The sequence below is a fragment of the Pezoporus flaviventris genome, unplaced genomic scaffold (assembly GCF_033815535.1).
Source record: "Pezoporus flaviventris isolate CSIRO_AGI_PZ_B2104156 unplaced genomic scaffold, CSIRO_AGI_Pfla_v1 ptg000036l, whole genome shotgun sequence".
Taxonomy (NCBI): Eukaryota; Metazoa; Chordata; class Aves; order Psittaciformes; family Psittacidae; genus Pezoporus; species Pezoporus flaviventris.
In genome coordinates this window covers 23,328,938-23,356,580 of record NW_026892584.1, presented here as the reverse complement: position 1 = coordinate 23,356,580, position 27,643 = coordinate 23,328,938, and the positions used below count along the sequence as shown (strand labels likewise).

The window sequence follows — 27,643 nt, the reverse complement described above, 5'->3', positions numbered from 1 at the left end:
CTGCTGAAGAGAGATGTATTCATCTACATTTGCTTAATATTATTTACATTTTTTTCAATGTATGAGCTTATTGCCTTTTCTAAACATACTTGGGACAAAAAACTTTGAACTCTTAGAAGTGGTAGAGATAATTAAAAAAGCTGTTAGTGTCTGCATGTGCACATGTAATACAATGTTTACATTATGAAAAGGAGGTGGGCCAAAATATCCATTGGTAGCAGTAGAGCAGAGATGTTGGCAGCAGCATCTGTTTGTGCTAGAGCAAATTCTGGCTGGTGATTCTTCATAGAGCACTATGTGGTTTTCTTTGCTCCTACCTGAAGCATATTACCAATCACTGACAATAATCAGTGGCAGACAACATCAGTGGGTAACTCAGGAAAACGCTGTGCACTGAAGACGTCTCCCTTTCAGTCAGGCATTCACACCAGGAGCGCAATAACTTTCTCCCAGCCTGTAATAGGAGGCATTCTCTGGTTCCCACTCTGATGAGATGTCATTGTTCTCATCCCCTTCACTGTTCTCTGTTTACTAACAAACACTGCAGTGGGTCTCAAACACTGCACTGTTAGTTCGGACATCTAGATAATTAGTGGTACTTAGGAAAGCCAACAAATATTTTGTATCTGTAAGACTCAATAAAGCTTGGTTCTAGAAAGAAAATCAGATTTGGCTTGGGGCTGATCTCTGTCACTGTTTTCTTTCACTGTTTTCTTTCACTGTTATATCCACTGACTTTAAAGAAAGGTAGCTTCAGAATTACACTGCAAAAGATAAGAATCAAAGGCAACTGCTGCTAATTTGGTGATAATATTATGTCACTTATTCTTTAATAAAATAATTCACGAAAATAGAACATCTCCCAGAAAGTTATCTGTGTTTGCTCAATTTTATGTTTTCTTCCCTTTCAGAATCCTGTTTGTGATTTCTGATTTACACGATTTGGAAGATAATGCAACAAAATAACAACTCTGAAGCCCTATGAACATTTAAGACAATATTGGATGAGAAACACATCCTGACACAGGTGTCAGGAATACTACGCTGCAGTCATCATGAGGAATGATCAAAGCCCAAATCTCTCTTTTAAAGATGGCTGCTATTAAAAAGGACTTTTATATAATACTAACTGGTTAGTTTCATTAGTGCTATTGCAATAATGAAGGCCTAGCATATATTCATGTCTCCAAATGGCAGAACAGTGGTATAAATCCTTTTTAAAAGGTGCTTAGCCCTTAAAATGTTTTTTTGAGAAGATGGGAGTTAGTAGATGCTGAACACTTTTAAAAATTGGTTAATGTATTTAGATGCTGAGTGTGAACCAGGCTTTTCCAGACAGCTCTCCTAATAGAATCTCAGAGCTCTACAGCAAGGCATAAAAGGAAGTCTGGTCTTCTTAATCCTGTTGCAGACCATCCTTTCTTGAACCGTATCTTTATATCTACAAGTAGATACTTCATAAGACTCAGATTGGCCCATTAGTATTTTGTTCTGTTATAAGTAATGCTGCATCTTTACCAGCTAAGAGACTTCCTTTTGACTTAAAGGTCATCGATTTACATGGGTGAATTCTCGATCAGTTCTTTCTCTCTGACAAATTACCTTTAAGTCTTCCCAGTCCTCAAAAGTCTGGGGAATGCATGTGCTGACATTTAGAAAACTCTTCACATAATGCTTCCTGATGTTGGTTTCTTATTCCTTCTTCACTCAATTAAGGAGGTGTGGCAGTAGCCATGTGATGAAATACTAAATTCTGCAGTTTTTTTTCTTCCTACAGAGAAAGGTCAGAGAAAGGGTACTTTTCTGGGACAGGGTAAAATGCTTGACAGAAAAGATTTCAAGGGGGAAAAGATATTAGAAGAGGAGAATGGAATTTAGGCCAAGCTGGGAAGTGGGATATGAGAATTCCCTCAGGCTGAGAATTAAATCTGAATCTAACATAGCCTACATCTGAGAAATGTAATGATCATTAGACTGTTATGCAAAAAAACAGCTGCCTTCTCTTTCTTCCTCCTTTCTATTCCCCTGAAATGCAAGGTGGTTTCCTGCTGTGTTCTTAACCAGCCCACGATATATTGGGTCCTTAAAGTGATTTCTGAATAGGGACACCTTGTTTCTGAATTTCAGGTGAATCTTTCACTTAGATGGGAAACAATAATTTCAATTTTGGATTTAATCAAGAGAACAGTATTACAAGCAAAGTGCATTGGCATAATTTTCTCTCTCTAACAGAGTTTTTTGATCTCTTGCCCTCTTGGGTTAACTAATCTAAATTCTGTCAAAACCTGCACTTACTTCAAGTGCACAACTGAGATTTACAAATCTTGCCCAACTCTTCAAGTTCTAAAAAAAGAAATAATAAAAACAATTAATTTACAATTTTGAATAAAGTCAGAAATATTGTGAAAATGGATAATAGAACTGATGGACATACAATTTCCACCTTCAAAATCAGCAATCAAACTATTATAACTTTATGGTTTGAAATGCAGAATTTCATAGAATCATAGAATCATAGAATGGTTAGGGTTGGAAAGGACCTTTATATCATCTAGTTCCAACCCCCCTGCCATGGGCAGGGACACCTCACGCTAAATCATATCACCCAAGGCCTTGTCCAGCCTGGCCTTGAACACTGCCAGGGATGGAGCATTCACAACCTCCCTGGGCAACCTTGTTTAATTTTAAACAAGTAGGTAGAAAGATACCATTGCACAAAACAAAAAGATGAAATCATGCAGACTACAAAGAATAATTTGTGAAAACACTTTTATGGAGTTTTAGTCAGTTTGTTTAAGCTTGCTTACTTTCCACAATTCTCTTGCATGTGAAGAACACCAGAGAGAAAACCAGGTGTAAATACCTGCTTTTGACATTGATAAGAGCTGTGATTCTGTAAAGCAGCAATGCAGGGCTTACACTTGCATGCACTTCTAACACTTCTGTGCCATATTAAAGGACTTTTCTTACATAATTCCTATAATTCCAAGGCATGTTTTAGTGACACCAAGGCCTCGCTTTAAGGCTGAAGTATCTAAGTAACCTAAGAAATAATTATTTTCTCAATAATACAAGCTTAAATGTCTAAGGTTGTAAGTAAGATTTTGCTCAGGGCATGACAGCTGCTATGTTTATTTCCAGTTACTGAAGAGTCTGCAGTAGAGTTATTGCCTTGCAACCTCAATAACTTTGATGTTTTAATGACGTGGAGATTGTTTCTTGTTGACACTGAATGGGCCAAAGCAGGCATCTAGGCAGCACAGCAGACAGAATCACTGCAACTAGGAAAAGACTGAAAGACTTTTAAGATGCCCTTAATTCTGCTGAGGGGTCACCAAGAAGGTTGATTGCCAGCTTCTTGGGAAATGGAGAGGCAACAAATGTTGGTTATACCAAATTCAGAGATCGCCATAATGACAGTAAAAGTACAACGGAATCTCCTCATACTTGCTTATTCACCTCTGTAACAGCTTATCATGAGAGGGCTAGCCTGTAAAAGAGTAGAGGAGTACGCATGGATATATACTAACACATCTGATGAGATGATGAACTTGAAATTTCTGGCAACTACTGACAATGCTCAATGCTTTGATGACTACTTCATCTCATTAACTGTACTTTGTTCAGGAGACCAGTATCAGGCCCTAAAGATTTCAACAAAAAAAATCCTAGCACAATCTGATGTGAAAGTAAACACGACAATAGCATACTACATGGCAGTAGGAAATTTACCACTGGACTTGAACAAAGTAGTTTTCAATTGAACTTAGCTTTGACATATGCCTGAGTAAGTCAGAAAATAGAAACACTGAAGGTGGGATAACTATTAAGTAGACAGAATAGTGACCCTCAAATGGAGGAAAACAAGTGGAGAAGGAGACAAAATGCAGACAAAAGCCCCCAAATTAAATACAAACCTATTTTTTATTGAGAAAAGAAAAAAGATGTGGTATATTTTCAGCAGAGAAAATCAGTCTCTGCATCATGTATCTCAGACAGCAGCTGTAAAGGTAATACATTCTAAGTTTTGCAGTGAATGGAATTATCTTTTTTTTTTTCCTTTTTGTTTGTTTTCAATGAGTTTTATCAGCTGCCTATGTTTTATTTGATTTTTTCTTTTTTTTTAAGATTGTAGATTTACTCACTGAAAACTGAACAGCTCTCTAGCACTGCATGTAAACTCTTTTCCTACAATCTTTGAGACTAAGAATGAGAAAATCGAATTCAAGGAGGGTGTTGGAGAACAATGAAAGGGAAGGAAAGAGGGTGGATTAATCATGTAACCACTTTCGCATTTCAGACTTTTAAGGTAATATAATTAATGGAAAAAAGGCCATTACCTTCATCTTTACGTATAATTCAGGACTAATTAAATCAGTCCAGGAATGGACTATAAACAGGGTTCATCTCATGTCATAACTGTCTGGAACAGGGTCTTTTTGAGGTATACATATGTGTAAGTCTACCAGTGTGATTTTTGTTCCAACATTTCTTTTGATAGAAAATTAGTCCTAACTAGATCAACCCGAATAATTAATCAATCTCATTCTCTGTTTTCAATTTTCTGTGATTTTCCTGAGGCAGGGATCACTCATTCTGAAAATTGCCTCAGAATCTTGTGGACCACCTCAACCATTTGCTATCTAAAGAAAGCATTCTTCAGCAGTAAAAAAGGGACATGTGGTTCTGAGCTCAGCAAGAGTTTGGAACAAGACAGAACTACTTCACAAAGATGAAAAGTATTGTCACTGCTGGAGGGTTGAATCTGCAGGCAGCTGAATACCTTTGACAGAGCTGAAACCTGACTCTTGTAAGACACAGTGTTTCCAGCACACTGCTCCTGATCAATGTTTCTAAACTGATTCAGAATGGTTAACCCACTCTCAATGACAAAAGAGCCTGGCCTTGCACACTCCCAAGGACTGGGCAGCCACTACTTCTCTGGGCAACCTGTTCCAGTGCCTTACCACCCTGACAGTAAATACGTCCCATTCTGGTTCTGGACTAATATCTGATTGTCAGGAGTGCAAGAAGAGAGAATGACAAAGTCACTCATGTGTCTTCCTTTTGTTCTCACCTGTATCTAACAAAAAATGACAGTGTACAAAATCCACAGACAAGTTCTCTATTTTTTCCATAGCCAAAAGATCCAGCAAAACAAGTTCTCTGCCAATCTAACTTTGACCTAACCTGGATAGACCATGCCTAATCATAAATATTAGCACAACTTCAATGACTTACCTATCCATTCATTCATTCTCCTTTTTCCTCCTGTGTACTTCCTGGTCTTGATACCTCCTGAGACTTGTAAACTAGTCAGCATGAGCAAGTGTATCCTTTCAAATGCTGACAATTAACCAGTACACAGATTAAAACTTGTGGTGCCTTAAGAAACCACTGTCTCTGACCTAAATTTCCATGAGCAACTACTTTAAAAATCTTGACCCAGAAACCATCCAACAGAAGGACTCCTAGTCATTTGCTTGCAAAGAAGACATTTCTACCAGCTGTTTTATTGCTCAGGTAGGCTACCTCGATGTTATATTCACAGAGCATTTTTTTGGAAAAATCAGTAGGGAAATTTAACTTCAAAGCTCTTCTAAATCCTCCTCTGAAAACTGAAAAGAAAATGCTTGTGAAAGTTTTAAAATATATATTGACAAGCAACTTCTTTAAATACACACACATTCTCAGACTTATTTTCTTGCACTACTCTTTTATCTTGTATAATACTTAATGGATGACATATTTCATTCCACAAGTTGACAATGTTAAAAATGTGCTGTTCCTTCTAGTTTTAGTATACTGCAAAGCCACTGATAGCTACAGGCACTATGAGCGATATACGACTGAAGAAAAATGAGATTACTGCTGATAAGGAACAAGAGACTTTCATATCTTAAAAGAGTCTGAAACCCAGCAAATATGATCCTCAGCAGCAGATGCCCCTCAGACAGACAATGAAAGAAAAATGGTTGAAAAGTACTCTTTGTGGCTTGTTGTTTCCTTTAGCCAGAATGGCAGGGAAATGAAATAGCTCTAGCATACTGCCTTGCATGAAGAAATCCTACCTCTCTGGGAAAAACATAACCCAAAGACTACTAACTGCCAACAAAATGAGCAGCAGTTTTCCACTCTGGAAAGAGTGATGTTACTCTGACTCACCTTCTTTGGTAAAATACACCTTTACTCTGGAAGTGTTGCTCTTTTGAAGACTATCATGCTGTTATCATCAATGTTTATTAACATAATGATCAATTTTATGAAGGTGTTTTACCAAAGCCAAGCCTTGTACTGGAAATATTGTATTAATGATTTTTTTAAGCAAAGGAATGAGACATATGCAAATGTGAAATATCTCCTTTCTCTGTCTATTAATGTGTCCCTGGAACACGAATGAACATAATTTAAAGATGTCAACATTTCATGCTACAGTGCAACCCTTACCTTGTATCCTGACGATTTGATGTGCACTCCTCGCTTGGTCAGCGTAGATTTCATTCGGATGAAAAAAGAGCGCTCTAGAGTGTTGTCAGTGGTTAGTAAACTGGGGCTTGTAGATTCCACTGGGGAATATAAAAAAAAAAAACATATACACATAATTTAGATTTTATACATCCCCTCTAAGCTATTTTTCAGGTGCAATCCTTGAACTCACTAAAAATAAATGACTGATGGATGCTAAGAGTGTTGTAATCAATTTACCTCGTTTAGAAAATGTTTACTTAGCAAAAAAAAAAGTGAAAAATATATGTATACTCAGTAAGTCTCATTTTCAAGTTATTTTCCCATGGAATTTTTAACAGAGATTTGCCTCATTAACTCTTTCTTGCACTGCCTTGTTTTGACTGAAGTTACTTTGTTAGGGTATGAAATTGTTTTTAAAAATGGGGAGTTCCTCAGTATTTTGTGAAAGGCAAAGTCTCATTGACTTTTAGCAATTCTGTCTGCTGAATTAGGCTGTAAATTCTTCAGGCTTTTATTCCCGAGTCTTTGCTTGCAGTGATACTGTGGTGTGTCACTGCTGGTTTTCAGTGGCTTGGTTTCCCCATTACTGAGGGTGACTTATTACCAATAAAGAACTGAGCAACCTGAAGGCAAAAATGACCAAGTAAATCATACATATTATTGTTATTGTCATCATCATCATCATTGTTAATTATTGGTGACTAATTGTCACTAATGAAATACCTTTGTAGTCCAACTGAAGAGATATTTCCTGCCTGAAACTACAGCTCTCAACTGTGGTTCTTACTCCCTTAACTGCAACCTAAACTATTAAATACTTCTAGTATAACCCATGATAAAATAGTAGGTACAACCCTAGTCAGCACTGAGATATTCTTTTTACAGTCTTTATTATTGCTGTCTTCAGCCCTGATAACCAACCTTTCCCCAAAATATTGTTAATGGGAAAATTTTTACAGTTTACAATAAGCAAGCATTATTGGAGAGGAACCAACTTGCAGTTTCAGTGAGTAGTTAACACTGAATAAAAAAGTTATTTTGAAATTATTCTGCTATTGTTTTGGAGGACTTACCAAACTACTGGAGGCAAAGATTCAAGCATTTGAAAAGCATTTGTTATGCTGTCAACAGAAATACAAAAACTTGTTTGTGAGCTAAGGATTATATTGAATTGTCCTTTATTTAAAGTGGTCATGTTGTCTTGTGTTTGTGGCATTTGAGCTCTATTGTGATAACTGACAACAGTGCCCCTTTCTTTAGTGTCTCTTTTAAGATTTTTTTGTTTTAGAGAGCATGAATTCGATGTCATTTTAAATGTACAGCTCTTTATCACTCGAGGGAAAAGCAGAGGCATGTTATATTTAGTACTTTCATTTCTTCTGATTAAATATGAATTACTATGAAATTTTTCTCATCATCTAACACGCCATAATACGCCAACAGCTTTTTAATACACTATATAAGCACAAACTTCTGCTCTAAGAGTTTAATTTGCCCCTCTAATCCAATCACATCAACCTTATTTCTCTTATCAGAGATTCCCATTTTGAATTAAATGAGCTCATTAGTTTTAATCAAAAGCAGAGAGATCAAAACTTAAACGTAAATGCTTTAGATCAGAACTGTCACTCAGCCGTGCAGTTCTATTTTACTAAAACACAAGATCAGAGACCCTTAGAACCAATTTTTTCTCGTAAGGGATGCCAAGAGCTTGAAGATGCTATATCATTTTTTTTTTTTCTTTTTTTCTCCCAAGGACAGATTATACATTTAAGGTTAGACTTAGAGTATTTTTTTTTCATCCTGGAGGAAATGGGAAAGTACACCATTCTGCTGTTGTCTCTTTCACGTTTACTGGTGCTGGCCCTTGGAGACATGAACAAATGTGAAGCCAGCACCATCCACGAAAAAACCTGTCCTCAAAATATTCAGTTCTGTTCTGTTAGCAGTACCATCTAAGAAATAAAACTCTGAAAGAAAAGACGTGTTTCAGGATAGAGGATAGTGGAACCCTGAAACAGCAACCAGGGTCACTGGGATAGCAGCAATAGTGGTAAGATGAGGATCATAATTAATTATTATTGTTATTGTACTCTACAGTGCAGTAGTTAAAAGAGTACATTAAGAAACCACAGCATGGGTGCTTCCTGCTGTGTGAAGAAATGCTAAAATCAGCTTAACAAGTGTAGCTGTAGTCCAGCACATTATGTTATAGCACAGGCAGTAAGTACAATATGTCCTCATGTGTTCTAATGGTAATTACCTAAACACACAGAAGTAATGTTAATTAAACACACAATATCTCACACTCGAAAAATGATCAAGCTCTAATACACATGTACCATTCCCAAGCAATTGAAATTAAAATTTCTCTTTCAAATGTTGTTTTATGAGAAAAAGGAAAGCATTGTGTACAGTATACTTGGCATTGACATTTTCTGGGATCATGTCATCTTGTATCATAAGCTTAACATTATATTGATGTTACTATAATATGTACAAAAATATACATCTCTGTAAGTGAATAAAATGCATATAACTTATCCAACAGACTGGAACAGTATTTGTTGTATAAATATGTATTCTGAAGTGTTTGTTTTTCAGTAAAAAAAAGTACCTGAGAGTGTACGTGTGAGATGGGATTAGTTACCTAAAAGTCCAGAACAGCTCATGAACAGCATTTTGAATTTCTCTCAGGAGAGAACCATTACTGCTGGTATTACAAATCTGCATTCAGAGTTGCACCTTCTCATAGCAGATACTGGAACAATGCTAACGGTGATTATGCATGCAGGATTTTAAAAATAGGTTGTGTACAGAACACATCCATCGATGTCAGTGAGATTTACACAGGAATATCTGGAATACAGTCCATTATGAGTTCTCAGGACTTGATTTTAAATGCCTATCACTCAGCCTTTTCACTTTTTTTCCAATTATGTCAAAGGAGGTTAGCAATCTGTTGAACATCAAAATGAAACTCTGCAGCACTTCATTTCTTATTTATTTATTTATTTTTTAAATTTGTAATCTTTAAAAAAGCCTGAAAAAGTAAGGTCTACTTGGCTTGATACTGTAGTAACTAAAGATGTCTTTAACACTGAAAAATAGTGCTCCTGGGCTGAATTTACTGGGTGTAAACCTACTGTTGAGTTATAAACCTCTGAAACTGTGAGTTTAGAATGCTAACAATATGATAAAAGTCAATGCTCACTGCGTGTGAATGAAAACACTATACACTGTGAGGCTTAGAAGCATAAAAAGTAAGTCTGGATTGTCTTTGCAAACCAGATAACTGTGTACTCTGTTGGGAAACCATTCGCCTTTGTGTGTCCTTAAATATCTTTGGCAGATACTACTAAAGGAATAAACCTCTTTCCATTCCTGAAACTGCTAATGCAGGATGAGATTTCTGGCCACAAGGAATGCATTGCCCATTCCAAAGGGTGTGAAGCTGCAACCAACTATACCTGTACAAAAGTGTCATAAATGTTAAAATGCTAACCAAGAGCCAGAGCCAAATGGGAAGATGGTATGAACTAGTGGCCAACTCACAAAATCATTTAGTTATATTCTCCAAAGAATTTCTCCATGAACTAACTTTGTAGCTCTGCCCCTTCAATGGGCTTTGTCTTGGGATTAATCTTGGTTCAAGACCCCACCATTTAACTTCATATACTGCAAGAGTTCTCTGATATTAGTGGAATGTGTACAGATAGATAAGCATGCACATAAACATTTAGAGGACTGAGGTCCATGGCTCTGAACTTGCAGTGATCTGTGGAGGTACTGTGCATCTCTGTGCAGCCTGACTGCCTTAATGTTATAGAGCAAAACAAGGTAAAACAATGCAAATAATTCCTATAAATACAGCATAAATAAATACAGCAACAGCACAAGTACTATCCCTATGACTGATTCACAAGCACATTCAAATTCAGATAAACAATATGTCCCCCAGGAAAAAAGAAGTTCCAAATTTGATTTATGTCTTAAATAATGAAATGCTGCCAAAGCAGCCTGAATAAATATTCACCAACTTCTGTTTTTTTTTTTTTCCTTACATCTATTAAAAATAATTGAGAGGAGAAAAACGCATTTTCACATGCCAAACAGATAAAAGTTAGGCTTCTCACTCTTAGGAGGACAAAAAGCTACAGAAGAAAAACCAAACACCAACAAGGAATTTCAGGGGATTGTTGGGGAAAATAGCTAATGGTTTAACATACAGGAAATTCTGGATTTGATAGCATTTCAGGAAGTTTTCACCTGGCTTTCATTTCTCTTCCTTGGAAACAGGTGTCTAAACAGCTTTTAAGAGACATTCTCAAACACCAACTATACAGCTCTTAAAAGAGAAGCAAAATGAAAGATGTACAAAATAGTAACAAAAAGGAAGCTGTCTTCTCATGTTATCTTCTACACTTGCTAACCTCTTCCCTCATTTCCTTAAAGTCTTATAATCCTTTACATAGACAACTGAGAATCATTATGTTCAGGTGAATAATTAGGTAATATAAATCTGTCACTCTCAGATGGATCAGATGCATCTTTGCAAATGTTTCTATTTCTTCTGCACAGTTTATTGTCTGTAACCAGGCATTAGAAGACCTAGGAAAAGTCAGCCTTGAGTTTTTATGTCTGTCCTGTTTTTCTCATATTATTGCCTCTTAGAATGTGTTTTTAATCAGAAAAGTAACTCTCAAAAGAGCACTGTTTCCAAGGCCATTCTCTCTTAGTAGGCTGCAGATCAAATTTGATCATTTTATAAGCTAAAAGACAGATTTTTTCCTAACTACTTGCCCAGCAAATACAATTAAAAAGCTTCAAATTAAGACAATTTATTTCCAATGAGTGCAAGTTACTTAGCACTTGTGCAGATGCATGGTTTCCAGTGAAGTGGGTTTTGTCTGATTGCAGGCTGAACATGAGCAAGTACTGGAAGCTAAAGCTTGGTCTATGAAGGTGCCGAAGATTCTTGGACTATTTGGATGAACCACTTAGGCACATTTATGCACATGGACAGGTTGGCTGGAGATCAACTGATGAGCATAGAGCTAAAAATTTCTACAGGTGCTCTCTTGGTCTTGCTGGTGTGCTCAGCATCTCGTAAAATCAAGGACTAAATGAAATACTTAGTGGGTGGCAAAGAAAAGGCTAGTTCATTCTTCCAAAGCAATACGATTTCTAAAAAGAGCTACAGGAATAATATTTTTGCTGTAAGCTGTCTCAGTTATAAACAGGAACTTGAAATCCCAAATAACCAGATTTGGATTTGAAATTCATGGTACTTGTATCCAACTTGCTAAGATTCTTAAAATTTCTCCTTCATTGTTTCCTGAATAGCTGAAGAAGTTAAGAATTGGACTGCAGGATTCCGGTGACTTAGTTCCCTTCCTTTGTTTACACAGGAGGAATAATGCTGGGTTACGGCCAAGGCCCCACTGAAAAGGGGAAGGCACAGGGCACCTCTTCCAAAAGAAATGGAAAAAAGGATGACTTCCTCTAAATAATTTATTGCTAAGTAATGTTTTCAGACAAGGTAATAAACTGTTGTCGTTCTACCGCCAAGATGAGGACAATTCACTTTTCATTACCTACAAGCCTATTACAAATGCAGAGGCATAAAAACTTTAAATCCTATCAGACTACTGTTGAAAGCTGGTTCTTTCAATGTTGTTTGTTTGTTTGCTTGTTTTCTCTCTCATCCCTCCAAATTTTCCAGATCCAACAATGGATGAAATGAGCTGGCATCTCATATTGTTTCAGTTTAGTTGTTTTATATAAATTCCTTAATTTTTTAGAACTAATTTGACATTGAAGCCTTACAAATAGAATTAATATTTTATCATTATACAAAATTATATTTTAAATATTTACATATACAGATATTATTATTTTATATTATCAAAATCTGTAATTACCAGGCTATGGTCCACATGCGATGGTGCACATTTTTAAGCATAAGGCGTTTGAAACTGGGGAACAAGTGAGTAACTCAGCATATCTTTCTAATGTGATAAAAGTACATGTGTTCAGGCAAAAGCCAAGTCAGTGAAGTAGCACTGAATTTACATACAACAGCCAGAGAAGTGGGAGAACATGTTTAATATCTGATTTGCTTCGGACACTGTGGATTTATAAGAACTTGGTTATTATACAGGAATCTGTTAACTTGAACTGTCTGGTCACAACAGAGTGTAGTTAGTATTTTTAATTGGCGTAGTTAATCCCAACTGTGATTTCTTGAAAATTGCCTCCAAAGAAAGCAGTGAACGCCCCAATGCTTAACTATATAAAATTTAATGGGAGAAACTATTAGAAATGCACTAAGAAGAACACTTTGCTCATTTCAGGAATGCAAGCTAAGGGATGGAAGGCTTAATTCAGTTGCCCACACATAGGTCTATGGTGTTCTTGTGAGCTGTGCACAGGAATTGCAATTTCCTGTGTACATTTCAGCACCTCTAGAAGATCCAAATCTTTCTGGAGCAGCTGATGGATGACAGGTGTGCCTCAAGTAGTCCAAGTTCCCTGCCTTTGGGAAACTTAAGCCACTAGATCCTAGTCCCATTAAGGTAAGTAGGAATACTATGAAAGGACTTGGACAAGTTCCTTATGATTATTTTATTATTTCTAGCATTTTGCTCATCCTGTTGGTTAGGGCTTTGGTTGCAGATGTCAACTTTCAATCTGGTGTACAAGGTTACCTCAGACTTTGAAATGTGCTTGTGTTATTCCCCAAAATACACCAGACTTAACTTTAACCACAGGCAACAGTAAGCTAGAATTCTCTAAAGAAGCTTCATGCTGTTTTACCAATGGATAAGCAAAACTGTGCATGCAATTATTGGCAAAATAAGCTACAGTTTCACATAACTACTATTCATATACAAATGACACAACTTTGATGTGCAAACTGTATTTGTCGGTGATTGTTATTGCTCAGTTTGCAGGTTTTACAAGTGCAAACACTACTATATTTGGGGTGCAAAAAATACTGCACCTGCAGAGAAATAAACCATGCTTTGAAAAATTATCCTGTAGTGCTACAAATAAAGAGTTTACTATGTTTTGTTATTTTTTATAAATCCAGACTAGGTCCATGTACTGGCTCTAGTTATGTAGGACAAACTAAAGTACAAACTCATTGATAGGCTTTCCCTATTATTATACAAAGCAATTTTTTAATGTTCTATTATCCTTGCAAAACCAAAGTAATATGAACAACTCTTTACTGAACTAAGTATTAAATGCCTCTCAAAACTTCCTTTCTTCTTCTTCCTCTTCTGCATCTCCTTCTATTTCTTCGTCTAGTCTAGCAGCATGTTTTATTAGGCTATTAATTCCCAACATATGCCATTTACTTCCCATGTAAACTTTATTCCACAGAAGTCTTTATATATCTGGTCAAATATAAAATGAGTTAGGTGCCAGGACAGAGCAATAAATAAAGCGTTGCCAGGATGAAGCTATGAGTAAGATTTTTGCTATTCCTGTAACGTTGAAAGACAGATTTTACAACAAATTTTGGTAGGTCAGTGATCTATGAAATGCATAGAGGGTTTTTTTTTCCTGTTTGAAAACAACATAATAAAGATTTGCTATTAACAGAACTAATCACGGTAGGAAACTTTAACTCTGAAAATGTCTTTGGAAATGTTACAGTCCACCGGGCTTCAATCCATTATCTAAACATTCATAAATGTATCCTCATTCATCCAATAGGCCAGAACAACTCTCTAAGAGCTGTTATGGTCTAGTGAGTGAGTGGTACATAAACCATACTGGGTATGAAGCTGAAACTTCCTGCTATGTTTTTACATTTAAAGCTAATTTATTTTAAGCAATGGAGTAAATAATTTGACCTGACCTGTTGGCTTGGTTTCATGTGAGGTCAGCAACACTCACAATTTTTCAAGGTTCAGTGACAGTCCCAAAGAAAATTAACACAGTGGTATCGTTTCCTTACTGTTTACTTGTACTGCAGCAATTCTAATAAAGTTGGAAACAGAACACATCCAATGGCTAGGAGAGGTGCTGAGGTTAGGAGAGTGCAGGATCATAGTAATAGCACATCTGTCCTCTGTTAGGGTATAGGTCTAGAGAAAAGAAACTGGGAAATGAGAAAACAGCATAGGAAAAAAATGACCCTGACTAGTTTTGAGGGTAAAAACTTCACTGAATTCTCTAAGAGCTTTATAGTCATGTGAGGAATACAGGACTAGATGTCAAATCTCTTTTGAGATGTGCCTTGTTTCCAAAACTTACATGACTGTTATCCTTACTGAGAAACTTCTTATAAACAATTTTGATCATTTTTGTTTCAGCACAAAACTGTCAGTAAATGCTTTTCTCCCTCTTTCATGGCCTAGAAAGATCAACTCAGGGTATTTTTTCTCTCTTGCTAGCTTTCTGGTTTGCCTAGTAACTTGTGAATCATTAGCTGACACCCCAGAGCATAGCTGTGAAAATAACTGTGGTTCAGAGCTGCCAATAATGGCCCACTAAAGTTTCCTTCCAGCACATGGCGTAAAACCCCCCAACAAACATTAAAAAGTCCCTTCTTTGCCTAACATCGTCAGTCTGCTTAGGCTTAGAAAGCACAATAAAAAGAGGTTGCTTTCCAGATTTTCATATGCCAAATGGGAGGTGCTTTTGGTGAAGCTTTTCCCTGAGGGAAAGAAGAGCAGCTGAGTTACCTCATGCTGCTCAGCTGATTTTTGCATGATCCCACTCTGGGGAAACATACACAAGTGTCAAAGTCAAGCTGCTGTTGATGTTTCTGTACTCAGCAACTAAGCAATAGGAAAGTTTAAGAGGAAAAAAGGAGTATCATAGTCTTTGAGAGCACCTGACATACAGCAAAAGCCATTAAGCAGCAGCCTGTGTGTGTCAAGGAACAAACTATGAATGCAAAAAGTAAGCGTTTTAAATCTTAGTGGAATACCCCTGTAAATATAGCCACTTGAGGAATCTATTTCTTCAGAAAATACCTTTTGTGCCGCTGGGATATTTGGGAAATTCTATTTTCAGTACCTGTGTTCTGGATCTAGTGGAGCAATGCTTTTATCACGACTATAAAATGGTTACGAGCCAATTCCTCATATAAAACAGTCAGTAACAGTGGGGCTTTTTTATGACAAACACGATGTCAGACAAAGGGCATCAGGACTTAGTCTTTGTACTACAATACAAAATAACAATACATAAACACCTTTGTGAAAGCAGCTTGAAACCCCATGTTTTCTATTAAAAAGTCATGTTCAATCTTCACTGTTGATAGAACAGAATAGCTAACACAGAGAACATTGTATATCAGAAAGGTCAATAGTTATTATGAGCTACAAATATATTTTTTGCCATCCTTCAGGCTGTTTAGCGCATATCACAGCATGAGCAGCTGTCTTCTTTAATGCTTTTAAAATTAGAATCCCAAAGAGGAAGAAAAAATTACATTTGCAATGATTGCTCTTTGCTTTTGTAAGTTTACTTTAATACACTATTTTATATACATGAATCTTCCATGCAGCCTAACCAAGGGGTAGCAACTGGTTGCTAGTATCTACTGGCTTGCTATATCAATGTGTATAGAATCCTGCCAAAAAATCACTTTGCACAAATTGTGTAACCTTGCTGAATAACTTTCTAGAAAAGTACGTAGCTACTGGGCATATGCTTAAACTAAGCAAGCATACGTGTGCAAACACAGCCCGATCATTACTAATGGTGAATGCTTACTGGTTTAGCAGCAATAAACATAGAGAACCATCTGACCTACCACTTTCTCTTCACAGACTGAAAATGGAAGAAAAAGGGTGGTAAGATTGTGGCATCATCTTATTTTTTTCAAACACATCAACTATCTGGGTTCATCTTTGCTAAAACTGAGCAACTACTTGAAATTGCAAACAGCTTTCCATTCTGTTCTTTGGACTTCAGTCATATGGGCTCTACCAAACTGTTCCCTTTTCCAAGTTTGAACCTTGCCTGGATGTGTATTGGTGTGTTAAATGCAAACTGGTATTTCATAAATATTTTGAAGTATGGAAGGCAAGAAATAATTTTCTTTATAAAACAACTAATTTAAAATGGTTCAATAATAAAAAATGAGTTGGAGTTTAATGCCATGAGTTGCCAAGGAAAAATGAATATAATAGTCAAAAAGAATGTTTTCCCCATAGGGTTTAATGTTTGGCTCACAGACAAGTTCATTACTGGACAGTGGAAAAAGCTATGGTGCTAAGCTCCATGACACTATGCAGATTGTTTGGGGGATAAAGGGAAATGCTGCTGATTTTGCAGGATCTGTACAAAGTCCAGCTGCATGGCTTCAGAGTTCGGAAGACAGTCAAGCAACACTTTTAAGATGTCAGGAACCATATAATTTCATATGCTCATAAAGAATCTACTTATCCATGTCAAAAAACAGTGTGACTAACACTGTTATTTTTAAAGAAAAAGAATAACGGAAAAAATTAAGCAATATAGGCTTTCCCTTCCCTTGCCACAGACAAGTAACACTTAAAAATCTCCTGTGATTAAAAGTATTACTTAAACATGAAAATACTTATGTCCTCAGAACCATGCATCCAAATTTATTTTTGTATGCTATTAACATTTTCATCGTCACAAGATTCACTGTGCAACTGTTCCCTCACATCTGTCATACAGAAACTCCATGACCCAATCCAGGCAAGGCAGAACCAGGCAGGCTGCTAATCCTGCTCCTGCTGAGGCAGTTGCTAGTGCAGGCACAGCTGGCATGGAAGGTAGCTGATGCTATCAGAATATACTGCTCAGTTGGTAGCGATTCCAGCAGCAATCTTCACCTCAACCACCTCCATGTTCCTGGCTCCAGGAGGGGTAAGAAACCCAACTATCTAAGTTTCTCTATAGCTTTGTCCCTTATTAGTACCACTTCCTTGTTCCTGTTACAGTATTTTCTCCTCAGGGTAGCATACTAAATTAAAATAGGGCAACTATTTCCAAGACACTGCAAGGAAGTTCTTATACGGGTGAGTTAGCATTTACAGATTTCTTTGCTTATGCAGAATTTACAAAAAAGCCTAAAATAATGACAAGCACTATGCCATTGAGATTCAAAGAGAGCTGAGAACAGGAATCTCCAAAAATGACAGACTTGAGACTGCTGAAAACAAATACCGAACAGTGGTTCCAGTGGGCTGCAGCCATGCATTATTCTTAGGAGACAACTCACTCAAATTATTTGGTGAAAACAAATGTCAAATGAACCGGACACCTTTTATTATTTTTTCCTCTTTATTTATTTATTTTGCACTGTGGAGTTAAGAAGGTTTTTGACAGACACAATCAGAATCTGTCATATTACACAGGAAACGGCATTTTAAAAATCAGCCCACAGTGCAGGTATTTTGGCAGATTTATCACAAGGCTTGAATGGTAAACACTTAACAGAAGGAATTCTGGTCTTTTTTTTGCTTTATTTTAACAATGGGGACAATGACTTCTTTTTTCTCATAATACCCCTTCAATTCAAGCTTTAAGCAAAATAAAGCCATAACCAAGATAATAGGAATAAGATGATCAATAGTAATTGCTCTTCCTTTTTTTTTTTTTTATTCACCCATTTTTCTGCCTATGACCTCTAGTGTTTGCAAACTGAGTAATTTGGAGACTGATCATTTAGAGATGGGCAGAACACAGTATGATTGGTAGGATTTCCATGGTACAGTATTTCCTGAGTTTTTCTGAGTTTAAATTTTTCTACGTTATATTTTCACAACCCTGGAGCTCGAACTGTTTCTTTTTCCTCCAAGTCTGAAGATCACCCCATGGATTAACAAATGATTGAGGATTGTCTCTTAAAAGACTCTTTAAAAAACTGTCAGAATCAGCCTGAGACAAAGATTTATTATGAACTATTTAAAGGGCTTAATATATGTATCCCCAAAGAGCCCTTGGAGCAAACTAAAAAGGAAGAATGGAATTCTCAAAGAATGGGAAAAATCTCCAATGCCCCACTTTCTTCACACCATGATTACTGTTTACTCAAAGGATAAAATGCCTAACCTGTCACATGAAGCCTTTAGAAGCCATTTTACTGCTGATGTACCTTAAAAAACCCAAAACAATGAGCCTCCACAGTAATATGCCTAAGAAAGGCAGCTGTTATTTGCTTTCTAACCTGTTCACATTGGTGTGTAATGTGGATACATCTTGTAGAAATATCTGATCTCCTGACCCAGATAGCAATCAAACAACTGCCAGAGTGTTTGCTGTCACACAAGCTGTGACCATTACCTTAATTATAGGTTACCATATAACAAACCTTCCCTAATGAGTAACTCTTCTCCCACCTGTGTGCCAGATAACCTTTCTGTCCTTGAAGAGTACCACTGCAGATGATTTCAATTTGAAATTTGAAAAGCATATTCATATTCATATTCATTCCTTCCAATAGATACAAACACTACATATTTTAACGAGGTTAGTTGCTTTACTAGAGTGCCAACACAATAAAAAAATACAGTCTTATACTAAGTAAAGGGAATTAGAAGGAAATATACCTCTGGGAAATTTTAAGCAAAGCTGGATCTGACCCTTGATAGTAATATTCATATAGAAATATATCTATATTTACATATTCTATTGTGAGTATAAAAGACTTTGGCATTTCTCATTTTGTGTCTAAAACCAGGAAGCGTACCTGAGTTTATGGTTTACACAAATGCCTGCTTTCCCTCTCTGCTACCAGCTTCCAGCAGGTTACACTTCTAGCTTTTACTGCTTTTTGCAGCATTCTATTTTCTAATACTGTTCTACATTTAGGACATTTCCATTCACTTTATAATTTACAGGACATCAGACAACACACAGACAACTTCCCTCTCCACAGAAGTTACCTGTGTTCTACCTCAGATGCAGTAGTGGGCAACAGAAGGAAAGAGTGATACATGAGTCTAGTTTTGTTTTTTTGGCTTATCATCTGGAATATTAGTCTCTCTTAGGGGACAGTTTCAACATTTTACCTGTTCATGCTAAATGCATGCCTAAACAAGCAAATCAGTGGAAATCATCTGCTCTGCATTTTACTTGAAAAGTGTAGAAAGACTTAAAAATGCAGCTATTATGTCAAAAGAGGATCAGGAGGAACATGGGAGAGATCTAAACAGCTGTTTGAGCAGACAACTGGACAATGGATCAACAGTGTGCAAGATGTAACACACTTTCAAAGAAACTATTCCTGTATATGGCAGAGTTTTAAATAACTATAACTAGGCAATAAAAGGAAATGGAAATACCTCAGTGAAAACACATGCTCTGTATGGAGACTGCTATGACTAAAAAGTTAAATGAGATGTGAGAATACAAAAAAAATGGATCTAAAATTAATAAATTAATAAAGAAAATATTACAGTGTCATTATGTTAATTTATAATCCAAGCTTTACATTGAGTATTATGCTCATTTCTGGTCATCTGCTATTAAGAAAGAGAATAATAAAACCAGAAAATCTTTAGTAGAATGACACCTGAAGAGAAATCAATAAGATTATGAATATTTAGCTTTGAGAACAGACAAATTAGAAGTGATGTGACAAAAGGTACATAAAATAATATGCGATACATAGAAGATAATATAAGAAAAGGGAGATTTCCAATAAATGGAAGGGAAAACACATTTTGAGCTGATAAAGACAAAATGATAAAAATAATTTTTCCTCACAACATGTAATCTATGCAATTCACAATCATTATATGTATATATAAGAACTTCAAAAGAAAGACTAAATATCTATGAGGCTAACAAGAATAACCATGGCACACTATGTATAAAAAATTTACATGAGTTATGTCATGCTTCAATTTTTATGGTAGTTATCATTTTGTAGATTTTACATGTGGTTTGGAAATATCTGGTGTCAGGTACTCTAAAAGACAAGTTAATGGGCTAGATAGACAATGCCCACTTTTATATGAGTTCCTGTGTTCTTAAGAAATTCTTCTTCCACATAAAGATCTGTGGCAGAAGATGTTTCTCTTGTTTACTCATCCACCACCAGGTGTAAAATTCTCCAGTGGTTTCTAAGTAATCAGTAGCACAGAAAAAAATAAAATGGACTCTTTCCAGAAGTAATACACAACTCCTTGAACTTCTCATTCTTTCGTTTTCTGGCTTTGAATTGGATCATTCTGATACACTTTCTCTAGAAATTAAAAGCAGCAACATAAAGCTGATTTGTACTAAGGGAGAACTGAAGCTAAGACCTGTGGTGAACCTCTTGCCTGCGGTTCCCCTTTATGAGTAATGAAAAATCCAAGTGCTTTCAGCTTAAGTAATTACAGATCCTTGAATGGACTTTTAACATTAAGTGCAACATCTCTTTGTAACTGAGAAGATCCATCCTCCAGCTGTCCTAAGATGTCTGCCTTTGCTGTGCACACATTATATATTCAAAATGTTCTCCGTGTTTTCCCCACACTACTACTTGGCAGAAACAGCTTGCAAAGCTTGGCCATTACCATTATGGGATTGATCATGAAGACTCTATGCTGAAATCCATTTCCTCAATCTTTACAGCTAATCTTTGAAGTTAAAAGATTGTTATTACATAGAGAGTAGAAGAATGAAGGCTTTACAAAGAATAATAATCAGATTGTTTTCAAAGATATTATAATAGAGATATAGCATATTATATATTGAAATCAAATAGTTTTGTCAGATTATATTCTGAATATTAAAAATATTATCATCATAATTTTATGTTAATCCTGGTACATTTTTAATGGAAAGATAAGGTAATCAGGAAAGAATATAAATCTTACATGAAAATATATTCTGCACAATGTGTATATTGTGACAAAAAAAATTGTGACAGTGAAATTAACATGTTTTAATGAAATACTGCACAAATTCTTATATACTACAAAACATGAATTGCAATGTGAAATTATTTTTCAAAGCCAAAAGGTGATATAAGACCAGCAGTGATCCACATTCTCATTACACTCTCTTACTGGCTTAGTCACAACATAGCTCATTATATGGTTCACTGTTCTATGGAAAAAAGTTCCCTATGTCAAGAAATCTAATGACTTTGATTAATTGATATTTATACCACAATGCAAAAGAAAACCTGTATCTCTAAAACTTTTGTTAAAAACTATTTGCATTTTACTATTTAGGCCCCTCAGATTCTCCTAGAAAATCCCAGTATGGCACAAACAATGATTTCACATAAAAAATGTTAGTAGCTGCTTAATGTAATCAGGTGTTACAATAATGATAACGATTACCTCATCATATTGGTATTTTTTGCATTCTGTTAGCAAATTTTGTTTTTGCTAACATGATGCAAAAGTTGTTAATATAATGAGTCTCATTGTATTAGCAACTTTCTATCACATTAACAAGGATTAAATTTGCTAATGTAATAAGGCAGTCACTAACATAAGATTAGTGCAAACAGAGACCAAAATCTCTGTAGACATCCTGAAGGTAACGCTGAACATGTAAGCAATGCTCATGTGCTCTTCCTTTGTTAGCTATACTTTGAATGCTGTGTCATATCCCTCTTACACTCACTGAATGTTCTCCAGGAAGGTCCATTTTATTGAACGCTAATTGAGCCATGCAACAATTATTAACTTCTGATGCAAACCCATGAACCATAGAGTTTTCTTTTCAGAAGATAACTGACTCATTCAAATGGATCATCTGATATTTATACAATATAGAGATATGTGTTCACTGCTGATTAGTTTTTATAGGACCTTCCATGATGATCTACCGATGTCTATACAAATATCAGACACAGCAAACGCCCTTGGACTACATTGTTCTTGGGGGTTTCCCGAAAGAGATTTCCTAAGTTAGAAAGAGTTTATGACATAAATGCCAGGACATAAATGACACACAGCGGAACTTAGACTGTAATCTTTGTCCCTGCTTGCATACTGCAATGTCAAAATGGCTGCACAGCCCCACCCACACCTGCATGAGTGACTTAGGAAGGAAGATATGCTTAGGCATGCATATATTAAGGAAGATTAAGAGGTTTTAGCCATGTCAATGCTCCCTGACTCGTGCTGCAGCACTGTGCCTATTCACATTCCTGGGATAATGCTCCTACTTGCTTTTAGCTCCCTGTCTCGGACTTCAGAAGTGAGGAACTAAAGAGAAGCTGCAGCCCTATGTGCAAATGGAAATATTGGTCCCTCTTCTCAGTGGAAGCCTAGCCTTGACTAAATGATTTATCTCTAACAAGCAGCCGAGCCATATACTAAGTTAAAGAAGAGTTATGACTGTTGTTACTACAAGAGAGCTTTAGAAGTGGAGTTTGCTCTCACCTTACATTTTGAGTCTTCTAGGTCAAGCCACATACCAAAGCTTACAGTCTGGGAGGTATTATCCTTCTTATGTCCTGTCTTAGAACAACCTACAAAATAAAAGTACTCCTTCCTGAAGTCGGCATATGTCCGGTGTTGGGATTTACCATACTACAGTATGTGAGTGTCTGAAGGCAATTCTAGTTTGACAAAAGTGAAAATGATACACAACAGTTTGTCAACACAGCAACTAAGTACAGTAGCAAGCAATTAAACACCACTAAAACATTCTGAGGAGAAAGAACAGCTGCTTGTCTACAGTCTGGGGTGGAAAACCATGGTATCAGAAAGAGAGTAGACATAGGCTTCCGATGAATAACCTCAGCGCAGCCTCATGCAAAGAATGACAAACATCTGGTATATAGTCTGTCTCCATTCAGGAAAATCACCAGTAAATTCACCAGCCCATATAATGTAGCCACTGATGGAAAAAGGGAAAGAGAAAAGCAAGTAGGATTTCTGTGGAGGAGAGCTCCTGAGGAAACTGGGAAGCCAGTAAGTAAACATGAGAACTGCACAGATAAATAAGACATGCTCCAAGTTTTGATTTGCTCTATGCTTGATTTGCTCTTATGGCCAAAGAATTAGTTTGTGGTCAAGAATGTTAAAAAGTTAGAATTAGTACATAAGAATCATCTGAGCTGTGAAGTCCTAGATACAGTGGCACAACCACAAGTACCACAATCAGGTCTGTAAGGAAATGCAAGGACTGAAGAGGGAGCTAGATATAATGAGGCTCATCTGAAGAATATGCAGAACCTTTTGACATCAAAAGAATTAAAAACTGGGTTCATAGCTTTATGTTAATATGCAATGTTCTTCTACTATAAACATCAGGCTGAAATGCAGAAAAATCTAGTTTTGTGATAAACTTTATTCCAGTTCATAGTACTAAAATATAAAAAGGAACAAACATGAGTTTTCCATTTCTTTTCCTTCAGTTCTTGGGGTGTGATTCCTGTGAACAATTGTTTAATTAGAAGACCATTTCTTTCAGGGGAAGTGTATAAGTGAAGCCCTAACCACTTATTGTTATGAACAGCATGCAGCTTTTTTTCTTTGCTAGAGCAGTATTTCTGGAGCTGATTTGGGACTGAATTCTAATACAGCAAACTGTATTCTGCTGATCTAAATTTCACCTTCACTATTTTTTGTTTGGTTTTTTTTTGGGGGGGGGGGAGGGGGGTGGATTATTTTTGTTGGCTTTTTTGTTTATTTGGTTTTTGGTTTTGTTGTTTTTTTTTGGTTTTTTTTTTTTTTTTTTTTTTTTTTCTATGCAGGTATCCTATTCTGCCTTTCCCAGTTTCATTTGACTCTTGACAGTTCACAGCTGAGCAGTTCAGAGGAATACATAGCTTCCTTAATTCACCTCACTTGACAATAGCAGGACCTGATCCTGCAAGTCAGCTTTAAAATTGCAATTGGAAGCTGCCATAGAAACCACGTGAGAAATGAATTGGTTCTCACCATTTCTGAAAATTAGGTCACTTATTCAGGACATTAAAAAGAACTTAGGAGTTATGACTTGAAGCACACATTACATTTTTTTGCCAGTGTATTCCCCTTACCTAATGCATAGAAATAGATTCATAATAATGTAATTCTAATAAGCAAATCTGTCTTAAAAGGTTCCTTTACAGACATATTTCATTATACAACTCTTTAAGTTTATGTTGAACTGTATGAATGATGATGGCCCTTTTTTTCACAAGGCTTCCATAATGCCAAAGATCTTTGGATTGAGCGCAAGAAAATTTAGGTCATATGAGGATAGCACCATGAAGCCTAAATAACCATAACCCTAAATCAGTGCAAAAACCCAAATGATATGCAGCATGGCAACAGGGCAAGTGTTTTGAGGAATACATTGCATTCTCCTAAGGCACAGAGGCAGAGGGGGACAGTGACATAAGGAGCAAGAAAAACAATTTGTTGATTTTTCCCCTCATGTGCTTTGTACCATCTAACTGCTGAAAGCATAGTGCACGACTTGACTCTGCCATTATCGATCAGAAGTTAGCCTGTGTAACTTCCCTGTTCCAGTGACAGCCCCCATGCATCTCCATGGAGTAGTAGAGAACTGTGGGGCAGAGACGCTTAGGTCCTTCTGCTCCAGTGCCCCACATTGCCTCACATTTGAGCCTTTGGATAATCCCTGTCGGGGCCAGTAGTACCAGGACTGATGTCATCTGCAGGCCAGCCGCTAGAAGTCAGCAGTCACATACACTCTTACAAAGAACTCACACACACACACAAAAATCTATAGAAAAAGCATCTTGCTAAGCACAGCTGATATACAGATTCCTTGGGTCTTCTAGAGCACCTTGGATTGCCAAGAGTTGCCCAAAAGCACCCCCCTCTAAGTATGTGTGAAGCATGTATTACCAAGAGTGCACACTGCACAGCAGCATACAAAGACATGGACATTGCTTTTGTGCAGACAACAGAGGTGCCATTTAAACAGCTCTCCTGGGTTCCTACGTCTGGAAAGGAAGTTAAATTTGGGGGGAGGAAGGAATTATGGTGAGTGGGCCTGTATGATTAGAAAAGCACCAAGCATATGAAGAAGCTACCATAGAGGCTGTTGGGGCTGCATACTTCTGCATAAAAGGCATAGTAGTACCACCCTGTCCTTGGACAACACAGGATTATTTTTAGTGTCATGTGCTGTATTACGCTCTCTGATAAAAGTAAAGTACAAGAATATGCCAGATGACTTGATTTCTGCCCTTGTAAGATTATTTTGCTTAGTTTCTGCTGAAAACATAAGACAAGCTTTGCAAAGTTATCTTTGTGGATTTTCTTCTCCACTTCTTTTGCCTTCCTATTGCCATGTCTGATCTATTTATCTGTGGCTCAATTATTGATTTATGTCCACTGGGATGCTAGTTACATAACCTGTAAATGATACCAGCTTATTTTTGCTACATTAAATATAGTGAACAGATACTCTGAATTGTGTCTGTGTATAAACCCATCACAAATTGTTATTAATTATACTCTAAGGAAGATGTATTCCACTGTTGAACTTTCCAGAAAAGGCAGAGTAAAATAATTCTCTTCACTGAACAATTTTTAGCTTTGTTATGGGACAGCTGATGAACACAATATTGCTTTTACTATGCAGTCCTGAAAGTGCCAATGCGGGGAAAACATGTTCCTTAGTACTTAAAATAAAAATACCAAAAAGTTACAATAGCTTGCATGGAAGCTCCATGTATGTCCGCTTAACAAAAATAGCCTTTGAACTGCAAAGACATTTGGTGATGATTACTGTTCACTGAAAAAATAATTACAAAATGTTACTCATCTATTTCTTTTCCTGTCCATGTGTTTATCTATCATTTTGCAGTTTTCAGCAGAGCAGATGTGCTATGACAGAAACAGCAGCTACAGTGTTTGCTTCACATATAGAAACAACAAGCAAATGTGACTCATATCCTGGATTACACTAAACAAAATGGAAGAGTGACAAAAAAAATCTGTTAGTCTAACAACAGATTTTAATTGCAAACTAAATTGAAATTCATTTGTTTAAAAAAGTGTTTTCAAATGTTAACTCACAGATTTATGCTGTTGTATTTGCCAAAAATGTTAATGCTCTGAGGTGAAATCCTGTTTCTAATGAGGTCACTAGAGCTTTGCCACTGCATCTGTGGGGCAAGAGTCCATCCTGATCCTTTATTTGGCTCCCCTCAGATAATTTACACATTTTATGTACACCACATAAGCACTAAGGTTTAACTTGCTTTTTAAAAAAAAAAAAAAAAATTATCTCTTTAAGGCTGCAAATGATCAAATAAAATTAAGGATTTGTCCATGAAAGATTAAATCAATAATTATCATTCAATGATCAGCTGCAGAGACCCAGGCTTGAAATATGAGCTATTTGTCAAAGGGCAAACTGAAATGTCTTTTACTTTAACACAAGCAGTTCCTCTGCTCTTGACCTATTAAAACTTTGTTTGCTATCATACTTGCTGGGGAACGAGCCATGCAGAAAGGTGTTGAGGAAATGAGCCAGCGTGGTTCCCAGGTGATATAAATGCTTTATCAAACTGATCCCTGCCTTGTTATGTAAACTATACCAGGTACCGTTCTTTTAAACAGAGAGATAAACAGATCTAATATGCTTCAGGGCGTCATGCTTTATGCATGAACTGCTTTTTATTTTTATATTAAAGATTTTCTTGACACAACCCTTTGCAATGAAGGAAAGCTCCGATATAATGTCTTAACTACAATCACTGAAGCACCTGCAAGTTCAAAGTACTGAGACTGATATTCCCCGATCAGATAGTCCCATGCTAACGTATTTAATTAATTCTTAATAAACAATTAATTTTTTAGTGAAATACCTCCTGTAATGAGAAAGTCTCTCTCAAAAGATAAATGAAGTAATCCTCTGAGATGGAATTTATAAATAACTTGGTCTATCATTCTATTTACAATATTTAGCTACTTATTCTTGGCTTTCAGTTGTCTGATTTATTGCTTGTTTTCTTATTTATTATACAGTTTTCAATCTGAAGTGATATCAGATAGAATGTTTTCAACCTTCCCAGGAGTAATATCCAGTTTCTTTTTATAGCAATGGGATTAAATTCTAGTCTCAGTTTTCATGGAAGCAAATGCAGAATATTACCAAAGATATCAGTATAGTTACTTAAGATTTAGATCCCAAAACAAGAGCAGAATTTAGACAGCTGTCTTAAATTTGAGATGTACAAGACGAAAGTGAAACACATTCATGGTCTCATTTCAGAAAATGGACAATTACAAGGATCCACTTTCAGAATTGT

General features: G+C 36.4%; 1 protein-coding gene across 4 annotated transcripts in view; it reads right to left on the bottom strand.

Annotated features, from left to right (window-relative positions):
• NPAS3 (neuronal PAS domain protein 3) overlaps positions 1-27,643 on the bottom strand; it is a 606,010-nt gene that overhangs the window by 44,748 nt on the left and 533,619 nt on the right. For all 4 annotated transcript variants that reach the window (XM_061463492.1, XM_061463493.1, XM_061463496.1 and 1 more), the window contains one exon: positions 6,448-6,566. In XM_061463492.1, coding sequence (XP_061319476.1) covers positions 6,448-6,566 — 119 coding nt within the window. The remainder of the gene's footprint in view (positions 1-6,447; positions 6,567-27,643) is intronic.